Raw genomic sequence first — 11,827 nt, forward strand, 5'->3', positions numbered from 1 at the left:
CTCCCCTGGTTCCCCGCACTCCTCAACATCACTCCCGTGGTTCCTCTCACTTGTTCTGAGTTTTGCCGACTAGATACAGCAAAAGTTTAATCTGTCAACGAGCTCCGCTTCACCTTCGTTGCTCTGGTTGGTTGTAGCGATATCCAATTGCGTGCACACCGTGCAGAGGGAGTTTGAAAGACAACCGTTTATCCCGCCCCTCGGATTGAGCCCTGTCAATGGTGAGTTTCCAGACCAAACATCTTGATTTGTTTGAACCCAGCAAGCAATAACCATCATTGCACAGTCTCGATTAACTATAGACCTGATATAGTTTGGCTATGAGTAACCCTCTTCTACCCAAAATAACCTTGAATTTGGTTACACGTTGTTTTTTTGCCAAAATAACTTGATGTATGATTTTCCATCATTTATGCAAAGTTAACTCTCTGATGTTTGGTTTCATTTCTTTGACATCCTCATGTTTTAGATGACTAGTCTATTCCTGGGCTATAGTTAGACGTCTATTAAATTTTCACTGACAGCCCAAATTTTGCCTTGTTTAGTGTTTGAACGTTATTAGGCTTCTTTTAGTTGCAAAATTCCCTGCTGGGGTGTAAGGTTTAAGGTGGGGAGTGTAACGGAGGCCAGCTAGTACAAGCTGTGCGAGTAAAACCTCACTCCCCTGGTCTCGAGATGCACTAGCGACTGATGCTAGAGGCAGCGGTCTGTAGCATCTTTATTAGCGCGCTTGCTTCCCATGCTGGAATCACAGGTTGGAATTCTGCTTGGAGTTGTGTGAGTAGAACCAGAGGAGTAACAATAGTTTTTGTCATTTGTGGCTGTTTTCATTATCAATTTATTACATTGACTTTGGTGAAGTGATGCACATTATTTCTGTTTGAGGCATGATGCACACTGCATTTTGCTGTGTGAACATAAAGATTTATGCGTTTCTTTGTATTCACCACTGAGCCAGCTTGCTGAAATAAGAAACCAATATTGTCTGTAATCATCATTAAGCCAGGGCCATTACCCTTCCCCTCTCCCCCAAGCCATTTAGAGCAGACTAGAAAAATTGGAAGTCATTTAAAGGAAATAAATGACGTATATTGGCATCCTGTAGCATGGCAGAAAGCAGATTGTAAGGATACTAAGTGTTCTATACAAACAAACTAATCTTTCACTACAGATTCAAAGTAGATGTTACATGCATACAAAGAACATTAATGTATTTCTATATGCTATTCTGAGTTTTAATATGGATACTGTAGTACTTATGGTTTTAATGTGATGAACATTTTGATGAGCAGTCCCGCTCTGTTTCTCTACCATTAAGAATCTAAGGTACAACTTCTTCTGCATTTAAAATTTGTAAATGAAGTAACCGGTTGTCACTCTCCCCTCTCATTTAACTTTTATTCCATCTCCTCCTTTTGTCAGAACAGGATGAGTGGAACCAGTGCTATATATGAAGACTAATCTTGAAGGATTTTCCTGGCAGATAGATGTGGAAGATGTTTTTTTTTTAGGTTGAAACTTGAAACTCTTCCAGTTGCTTGTTAAGACCCATATATCTAGGGTCCACATGAAACCCTTAGAGGCACAATCACAGTACTCCTAGTTTGTGAGGACCATTTTTTGGTCCAGGAGAATAAGTATCTTTAGCATTTACTTTCCAATTCTGTCCATATATTATCTACATAATAATTAGAGTTAAAAAAATGTTTTCTATTAATTTGATTTTTAAGGGGTGTCCCATGTTTGTGTCAAGGCAGAATTGTTCCTTATTTTTATTTCAAGTTTCCCATCTTCGTTCTTAGACTTTTGAACCCCAGTGTATGTGGCCCCTCTGTCTTTCTGTCACAGGACAGACGGAGGGCGATAAAGTGGCTTTAGACTCAAGGGTGACCCCTACAAATATCCCCCATTGGCCACAGGGTTCAGGACCACCACGCTTGCTTAGTGCATGCCATATGGTTGGCGACAGATACGGAGGACAGGAACTGGATTCCTCTGCTCCTGACGGCAGGAGTACGTATCATTTGTTAATCAGTCACCGGTTAGAGGCTGTAATTAGTAGGGCCAACAACAATTAGCAGTACCCTGGGTTCCTGTCCTCATATAACAAACAGCGCATATATTTATTTCAAAACACACTTCAGTCAGATAAAAGGTAACACTTTATTTTAAGGTACTTCAAGTACTTACATGGACAGTAAATTATGCATAATTACCCTATACCAAACCATAACCGTGACTATATAAGTACACCTATATATAAGTAAGTACACTCAAACATTAAGATTTATACATTTCAATAAATTGTAAAAATCCATCAAACTGAACTGAATCATAGTTACATATTTACATTAAACAATTTAACAATCCTTAATCAATTATTAAATTAAAATATGTTCATGAAAATGTTAAAATAATTCAATTTAATGGAATTTTACTGTTAATTGAAATGTGTAAATCTTGAAAAAAGGCTTATTTTTTTTAGTGTACATTTAATTTATAAAAGTGCTTATTTGAGGAAGTACAATATATCGACATCACCTTAAAGATTCTTATTTGATGCATTTGATATTTCGCTTATTTTTTCCTCCCTGTTCAGCATAATTTGTGTTCAGAGGAAGCACCAAAACGTAGCTTTTCATCTGTTCATTATTAGACACTATGATAACAAGCAGACGATTCTGAAGATTACCGCTTATTCTGAAGTTTCTTTGGTGTTGTTTGAAGATAAAACAGAAGAGGAAATCATAATCACTCAGATATCAGTTCAAAGAATATATCAGATATCAGTTTAACTAGCTGGAGGAAGATGGATTAAAGTGGTACGTTTTTAAAACTTACACTTTTATATACTTAGACCGTTTATATTATTCTGATTTCAATATACAGCACAAACAACCACATTTGTGGCATAATACCAACAAAATTACCACGGAAATTAATTTCAACAAGTCTTTTGTCCCTTGTTTTTCTTTTCTTTTTTTAATAGAAGCAGCAAAAATAAATGTTGTTATTGTGGAAGTGAACTGGATAATTTTATGAAAGCACTGGTTGTTATTTGAGCTGTAAAGAGAAGTCAAGTTTGCTTTCGAATTTTAGGGTATATGGTGTATTGTCATAGCATCAAAGTTGTGAAATTGTATATAACCTTACACAAGGAAAAAAATCATGCCAAATAATGTTATATATTTTGTTGACTTGTGTACTTACATCATGCAAAATGTTTCCAAGAACATTGTAAAAAAAAAAAAAAAAAAAAAAAAATGTAGGCCCCAATTGAAAATGTTCTAGTGACTGATCACATCAAAAATTTTCAGTTGGCCAAATTGAATTACTGTGAATTGGTGCAATTTAATTCACAAAAAATTTAGATGTGATCAGTTATAGAAAATGTTCAATTAGAGACCTGATTTTTTTTTTACAGTGAACAAAAAAAAAATCATTGTTATATAGCTCAACACAGTTATTGTATCACAAGTACCATGTTTACCATATCGATCTAGCTAACTGCAGTGTGCAACAAGTGTCTCATAGTACTCGCCGAGCGAACGTACAGAGTTGCATTATAACAACTTTCAACACACACAAATAATGTATCTAATATAATAAAACAGTGCTGCGTTACACACATGACTGGGAGAAGCGGAAGCGCTCGTCTGTGGCGTAATACAATTTTTCGGGTTTATGGTGTTGTATTGTCATAGTGTCGAAGTTAAATTAGTGAAATAAAGTAAAGTGAAATTAAAAATAGTCTTACACAGAAAAGCTCTCGAGCCGTGTGTCGGCTAGTCTTGTAATGTCAGCATAGTCTTGTAATGTAAATCTGAGGGTTACATGTCAGCGACGATTAAGGGACTTAAGGTGATCACTCTGACCACTCTAATTAGTTTAAACATATGATTCAGAAGCCCTCTGTGTTCACACAGTGCTTACATGCAGCTTTTCGTCTGTTTATCATACTGCTGATCAAAGCAGAAAACACCATTTGCTTGATAATTATGTTTTAAATATCTGTCCAAGGAAAATGCCCCTCTGCAACTGCTCACGCCATCATTAAAATGCGCAAATCAATTGTTGTAGATGCCATGGCGTGTATGTTCCACTCCAAACAAGTAGGGAATGATGGATACTGATGTTGACCAAATCCGACGCAAGTCCCTTTGGCCACAGTTTGCCACAAAGGGCTTGATGTACAGTATTCAACTGGAGAATCCACATACCCCCCCAAACACACACACTTTAAACTAGCTGGCAGAGATAAAAGTCTTCCCCATGAAAGAGGCTTGTCAGACCATTTGCATCTGAATACCAGCTGCTGTTGGCAAATTCAAGGAGACTTTGGAAAGTTTGCATACTGAATTGGAGGGTGGACGCACATTCCCCAGGCCATGCCAGCATAGTTATGAGGGCAGGAAGTAGAGTGATGGCAGTACTTGAGAGGCCCAGGGCATGTGAGTTGGGTCAAGTGCACTCTATTTCACCTGTGTCAAATGGCTTTAAAGCCGTTTATGTTGTTCCGCCATGTACAAGACCTCCCGTAAAATGCATTATTGTGTTTTTTCAATGAATCGTTCAGAAAGAACACTTTTCTTTGGTCTGATTTTTTTTGGTCTGATATTTAAGCTAATAAAAAGACAATTAAATATCACACTGCAAAAAAAAAAGTTTTCTTAATACAAACATATCTTTTTCTTACCAGCTATATATTGACTTCTTTTATAGTGTGAATATGTATGTGTAATTTTAGTTTTATGTATTGTTTGAATTGCAACATTTTTCCGTCCTCTGTAGAACATAGGAAAAAAGACAATATCTTTGCTTTTGATTTTTTATTTATTTAAATGTACCTTTCACAGCTAGCTCAAAATTGAGAAATGTTATTGCTTTTTTCACCAACATTCGAATGATATTTGATTGGTTTAAAATTGTTTTACCGAGGTTCATTTTTTTTCTTCTGACATTTATTATATCCCAAGGTTTGTCATGCCATATCATGTCATCCCAATTTACAAGGCAAGCTGAGAAAAAGGCTGACAGCAGCAATAACAGGAGCTCAGCGCTACAGGACACGCTGGCAAGCAAAACGCTATCAGAGACGGAACATCTGATTTGAACTCAAGCCCCTTGTCATAAATTATTCTCTAGTGTGGCGGTAATGTAGAACCTTAAAAACCGAATGATATAGCGCTCCCATTTCCATGCAACTGTTTAAAAATTTCCAGCGATCAATATGTCGCAATTAAGAATGTTAGCATTCCTTTTTGTGACAAAAACATCTCCTGTTTGTCTAGCTAGAGCTATTTAAGATTTAACTCTTTTCTCAAGCTGTTGTTTTTATCAGTTGCCAGCAATGAGTCCTGGAGAGGGACAAGGAGGAGAGGAGGGGCCCGGGGTAAACAGAGCAGCCAAGAGAATTTAAAACAGGAGACCCCCAAGGTCAGACCTCATCCATTCCCCTGAGAGAGAACAATGACGGAGGAGAGAACAGGAATTAACATGGACTGAATGCAGCTGTGTGAGTGTTTGTGAGGGTATGAGAGGAGATGTCGAGAGAAACAGAAAGAGACTGAGAGTGACGAGAAGAGCTTAGATGGAGGAGAGAAAGCTGTCAGATATACGATAAGATTAAAAACACACTTTAGATGAGAAGGTCCAGGGATGAGCAGTGGGAGACCCTCAAGGCATCTCTTACAGAAAGTTTTGGCTGCTGGTTTGGAGGGTGAACTTTGTGTGATCACCTCTGCCCTGAAAAGCACAGGGTGCCTGGATCTACAGAACGTCCGGCCTTGACCGTGCCGAGGTAAGACAGGATGAATTTGAACAGCTGGAAATCGCCAGGATGTTCATATTTCTTTTATTTTAACCTATGTGGTCTGAATTCAAACAATATAAGCTGTAAGTAAGATAGCATGGCGTTTCATGAGAAGGATACTTCCATGTGGAATTAAGTTTCATGGGATGACGCTGAGGGAAATGGTTTCCTGTGGTCTCCAAAACAAACAGTAATTCCTGTCTTAGCTCATGTTTCTTTCTGAAAGTTACCCATCACAGTGGGTGGTGTGTTGGGTCAATGCTGTGTTGAGAAGCTACAAAACTCTTCCATTGTATTTGACTATCAGTTATTAGACTTATTTTGTTTGACCTCCCCTGAGGACAAAGAACAACTGCTGTGGCTTTTATCACATAATTCTGGTGTGTTAGAGGTGAAGTGTGTTGCGCTTGTACTGATTTGGTAAATTGACTGCAATTTTAATCTTGTAATGTTTCTCTTCTGCATCAGTGAATCAAAAACACTGGTAGCAGGTTGTGATTATGGCAGCAAATTCACCTTATTTCAACAAATTTAGTTAATATTCAATAAACCAGTGTTTCTTAATCTGTCTGTTATGATGGGGGCATGGGCATTAGGGGAAACCAATGTAAAATGCAATTAAATATAATTGTGCATAATTAGGATAGAAAAGTAAACAGATTTATTAACTTTCAAAATGCATTTATCTGCATTAAAAAAAACAACTGCCCCAACCCTGGCTGTGAGGTCAGTCTAAACATGCATCTACACATTTCCATAACCAATTTGCATCAGACGTCAAGAACCCTCCCTATTCCAATTCATTAACACCCAATTGTTTTCTCTAATAATGACCCTTTACTCTTCTAGCCTTTGGCCCGTATCATTCACCCTCTCTCTGACTCCTTTTGGCCTGTAGCCCGCTGTCATTATCATCCACAACAGCTGCCATGTGTTCAACTCATCCGATCGTTACACTTCGGGAATGAGTCGGTCTCTATGCATCATTAATGATTAATTAATGCCACGCATCATAAATAAGATCATTTATATGGACAAGCTCCTCGGTTACTCTGCCCGGGATACCGAAAGCCCAAAGGAGAAGAAGTAAGGGTCATTTGAGAAGGGGTGCATGTGTGTGGGTGTGTGTGTGTGTGTGTGTGTGTGTGTGTGTCAAGGAAATGCCATTTCGAGTTAATGTTAGATATCTGAAAATCATTATTCTTGTTCAATATTTTAGGCCTGTAAAATCGATTAATCACAATTATATTTATTTTGATTTATTTATTGTAAACACAGACTTTTATGTTATATATGAAAAATCGATTTTATTCATCAAAGAAGCACAACTGTTTTCATCATTGATAATAGTAAGAAATGTTTCTTTAACATGATTTCCTAAGGATCATATGACACTGACTGAAGACTAGAGTAATGGCTGCTGAAATTCAACTTTGCCATCACAGGAGTAAATCATATTTTAAACTGTTATTTTTTTATGGTAATAATATTTCACAGTATTAGTGTTTCACAATATTACTGATTTCAAATATACATCCTTGGTAAGGATGTCATATTAGGTATTTTATAGGTCTAATATAACTTATTATAACTTCATTATTTTTGAATGCTAAAAAATCTTCTATCTGAATAGGCATTTATTGTGAAACCAAAATCCTTATTTCTGATATCAGAAAGCAGAAAAGTTATATTTTTTATAATATTAACTTGACCTAAAAATAAAAGTTTGATATGAAATGTTTGATAATGTATAAATGACAGTTTCTCTTGTTTTGTTCTCCAGGTTCAGAAGAATCGGTGATCTTACTAACTAGTGTGGGAGGTGGAAGACAGGTAAAGTCATGGCAGTTGGGTGGAGACCGGCCACCCTTCTCCTTGCCTTCATCCTGACGTTCCTCTGCCCCTCGGATGGAACCATGCACCCCTCTGGCCAGAGGCTGAAGTCTCGTCTTCAGAGGGATCGGCGAAACGTTCGTCCAAACATCATTCTCATTCTTACTGATGACCAAGACATTGAACTCGGTGCGTTGTCTATTTACATTTCTCTCTGTATGTGGTTTGTATTGTTTGTTTATGAATATGTACGCAGTGTGACATCACGTATGACTCTATGCAGAGTATAATTCACAATTATGAGTCATTATCATATCATTTACTTCAAATCTCTGGAGAAGGGCATCTTACACATTCAGTCCAGTAGCATCAGCCAACTGCTGAGGTCCATTGTGCCAAACATGCTGTTTTTTTACTCGATTTTTGGCACTTTAATCACTGAAGTGGCAACATAATGGCCTCACTGCTGGTCTTTGTTCAGGCTTTTCATTCAAATCCTTTTAGGAAGTAAATTTATGGTCAAGCATCTGTTACATAAAACAATCTGGATCTCTCTTTCTCTGTCTCCCTCTTTTTGGAATCTACATATATATTCCTCATTTTTCCCTAAAGGCTCCATGCAGGCCATGAACAAAACAAGGCGCATAATGATGCAGGGCGGCACCCACTTCTCCAATGCATTTGCCACCACTCCGATGTGCTGCCCTTCTCGATCCTCCATCCTGACTGGGAAATATGTGCACAACCACCACACCTACACCAACAACGAGAACTGCTCGTCACCGTCCTGGCAGGCCCACCATGAACCACACACTTTTGCCGTCCACCTTAACAATTCAGGCTACAGGACAGGTTAGTAGAGAGCATGTATCTGTGTATGCAGTACTGAATTATGTTCATACATTTCTTTCAGTTAAGTTGCTTTTTGATCTTAAAATAATACATTTACGTTACAGCCTTTTTTGGGAAGTACCTGAATGAGTATAATGGCTCTTATGTGCCTCCTGGCTGGAGAGAATGGGTAGCACTGGTGAAGAACTCTCGTTTCTACAACTACACATTGTGCCGCAACGGTATCCGAGAAAAGCATGGCACAGCGTATCCTAAGGTTGTCTGCTGTCTCTTTTCAAAGAACATGACTAAGCATTGTATGATGAAATTCATGTATTTACTATATACAGTAGACCAAGTGTAGTACAGTCATATCTGTTCAGCTCATTCACAGTAGCCTATTTACCCAACATGTTTAGGGATGCACAATGTATTGGTATCAAAAGTGACCCTTGAACACTAAACCATTAATTAGGGTACATTTTTTGAAATAGAGATTTATACATCATCTGAATAAATAATCTTTCCATAGATATATGGTTTGTTCGGATAGGACAATATTTAGTGCAAACAAATCTAAATATTGAGATAATCGCCTTTAAGGTCGTCTAAATGAAGTCCCTATTACAAATGATAATACATTTTATATATATTTACGGTAGGAAATTTACAAAATATCTTTGTGGAACATCTTTACTTAATATCCTAATGAATTTTGGCATAAAAGAAAAAATCGATCATTTTGACCCATACAATGGGTGTCTCATTGTTGGCTATTGCCACAAATATATACACGTGCGACTGATTTGTAGCCTGACAAGCCAGACCCACATCAAGATGTTTGGTCTGGAAACTCACCATAGACAGGGCTCAATCTGAGGGGCGGGATAAACGGTTGTCTTTCAAACTCCCTCTGCACGCGATAGGATAGCGGTACACCAACCGGAGCAACGACGGTGAAGGGGAGCTCGCTGACTGATTAAACATTCACCGTATCCGGTCGGCTAAACTCCGAACACATCTTCCCTTTTTAAGAATGACTTCAGTGCCGCTCTTTGTTCTTTTCTCAGAGGAAAGCTTAACTCCAAGTCTTCTGGAGGCGCGGGCAGAGCTGATTCGAAAGACCGCCGCCTTTCGCCAGTTTCTGTGTTTACTAGAAGACTGTGTTACTAGAAGCACGCAAACGCAACTCGGCCGTCGTCATTATGGCCCCGCCCGCCGACTCTATAGCCTACCTACACGATGTGATTGGGCCGTCCAGATTCTGAGGAATACAGCTCAGATAGGAATTGAGAGTTGCTAGACCACACTTGCGGGCAAATTAAATTTGCTGCCGCTAGGGTGCGTCTAGATTTCTAGGCTAACTGATTTGTGCTCCAGGGTCACATATCAGTTGTCGGACGATTTTAGAGGGTTTAGATATTGGGGATTATTTAACTGTGCATGCTAATTTCCTTTATTCTTATGTTTATTGAAGATTAACTGTGCCGCTATATAATGCTACGATCGCCTTTAACAGTGTCATTCAATTATTAATGTATTTAAATATAATCTTTTGCATATTGTAAAATAAAAATCATGCTAATATGCCTAAATTAACATCAGCTAAGATAACTAAAATGTTCATTCTTAGTTCATGTTAACTAAAGTAGTTAACGAATGAAACCTTATTGTAAAGTGTTACTGAGATTTCTTTTAAAAACATCAGAAAATCTTGCTGACCACAAGCTTTTGAACAGTGTGTTTATTAAATACATGCCATTGATACATTCTTGTATTGGACAGATTTTCCTTTTAATATTACTTTTTTTTACAGGACTATCTCACTGATGTAATCACAAACGACAGTATCAACTACTTCCGTATGTCAAAGAGGATGTATCCGCACAGGCCTGTGATGATGGTCCTGAGCCACGCTGCCCCCCATGGGCCGGAGGACGCAGCACCTCAGTACAGCAGCGCCTTCCCCAATGCATCTCAACACATGTAAGGCTCTCTTGATCCTTTTTTTCGCACCCACTCACAGTAGGAGAATTCACAGTCTGCATGAGTTCACAGCTTCATAAATCTCATTCAACTTTTCAGTCTTCTGCGCCTAATGTTCTGAGATACGACATCCTATTAAATAATTCTCACTGTATAGTACTGTGGCCACTATTCTCATTACACACTAGCTACTTTTAATGAACTAATATTTCTGACTTGGGTTATTCTAGGAACAGAGGTTTGATTATGTATTCTGTCTTTCTATGTACAGTAATTGTTTCCGTAGCGCCTCTGACAAATGACCCTATACAGTAGGCTCAAGAGAGATACAGTGCTATTATTAAAATACCATGATTTATTATTTTCATAAGTATTCATTCACAGGTCCCATTGGCGGTATAAAGCCTATTGCTAGTTCATGTACTGTTATTTTTGTTTTGTTGGCTTTGTAGTAGGCCTTATAGTATTTGATTATGCTGCAGTTATTTTCTGTTTTAAATTAGCAAATTATTTTATCGAAACACGTGTTATGAAATTGTTTCTACAAAGCAACTTAATGCTAGGCTAACTTAATGCAAACCAAACCTTCAAAAACAACAGTGCAAACCAAAGCATGACAATGCATTGGCCAATTACAATATGAAACAGGACTTACGAAGTATGATTGCAATGCATTGGACTATTTCAATATGAAACATGACTTCAGAACAATAACAGTTTTTAATCTGCAATCTCAAATTATGTTCAAAAACTAGGACTATGACTCTAAATTTCATTGGCAATAATGTTAAGTTTTTTTCATAAATGGTAAAGTGCATAAAACCAGTGACATTTCTTCCAATGGCACAGAAAACAGCTTATAAAAGTTCTAAAATGTCCCACACAGAACACCAAGCTACAACCAAGCCCCCAACCCAGACAAGCACTGGATCCTGCGTTACACTGGACCCATGAAGCCTGTGCACATGCAGTTCACCAATATGTTGCAGAGAAGAAGGCTGCAGACTCTGCTTTCAGTGGATGACAGCGTTGAGAAGGTCAAAGATCATAATAACCTTACAATATACCACATAGGTCATATTTTAAGTGCACACGTATTCGTTTTTGTCCATGTGGCGTTGTAAGTGCTGAAAGTACTGACGTTTTTATCACTCGGCCGGTCTGTCTGTTAGTAGTGCGCATTTTTCATTGACTCATTCTGCAGGTTATATTGTTATGCTAGTAAGTGACTGAATGAGTGAGTCATTTGAAGAATTCAATTTAAGGCAAGGCAAGTTTATTTGTATAGCACATTTCATACCCAATGGCAATTCAAAGTGCTTTACATAGAAATTAAATAAAATAGTGGTAACATATGCATGATAA

General features: G+C 37.9%; 1 protein-coding gene across 4 annotated transcripts in view; it reads left to right on the forward strand.

The window, feature by feature from the left end:
* Positions 1 to 11,827, forward strand: part of sulf2a (sulfatase 2a) — a 43,237-nt gene that overhangs the window by 23,139 nt on the left and 8,271 nt on the right. For 3 of the 4 annotated variants that reach the window (XM_067431735.1, XM_067431734.1, XM_067431737.1), the window contains exons 2-6: positions 7,596 to 7,834; positions 8,258 to 8,497; positions 8,602 to 8,753; positions 10,293 to 10,462; positions 11,349 to 11,499. In XM_067431735.1, the coding sequence (XP_067287836.1) occupies positions 7,654 to 7,834; positions 8,258 to 8,497; positions 8,602 to 8,753; positions 10,293 to 10,462; positions 11,349 to 11,499 (894 nt within the window). In that variant the 5' untranslated portion in view covers positions 7,596 to 7,653. Of the gene's footprint in view, positions 1 to 5,462; positions 5,801 to 7,595; positions 7,835 to 8,257; positions 8,498 to 8,601; positions 8,754 to 10,292; positions 10,463 to 11,348; positions 11,500 to 11,827 lie in introns of those variants that run through there. The other variant, XM_067431736.1, reaches the window with a different exon arrangement.

Source organism: Pseudorasbora parva, chromosome 22 (assembly GCF_024679245.1).
Source record: "Pseudorasbora parva isolate DD20220531a chromosome 22, ASM2467924v1, whole genome shotgun sequence".
Lineage (NCBI taxonomy): Eukaryota > Metazoa > Chordata > Actinopteri > Cypriniformes > Gobionidae > Pseudorasbora > Pseudorasbora parva.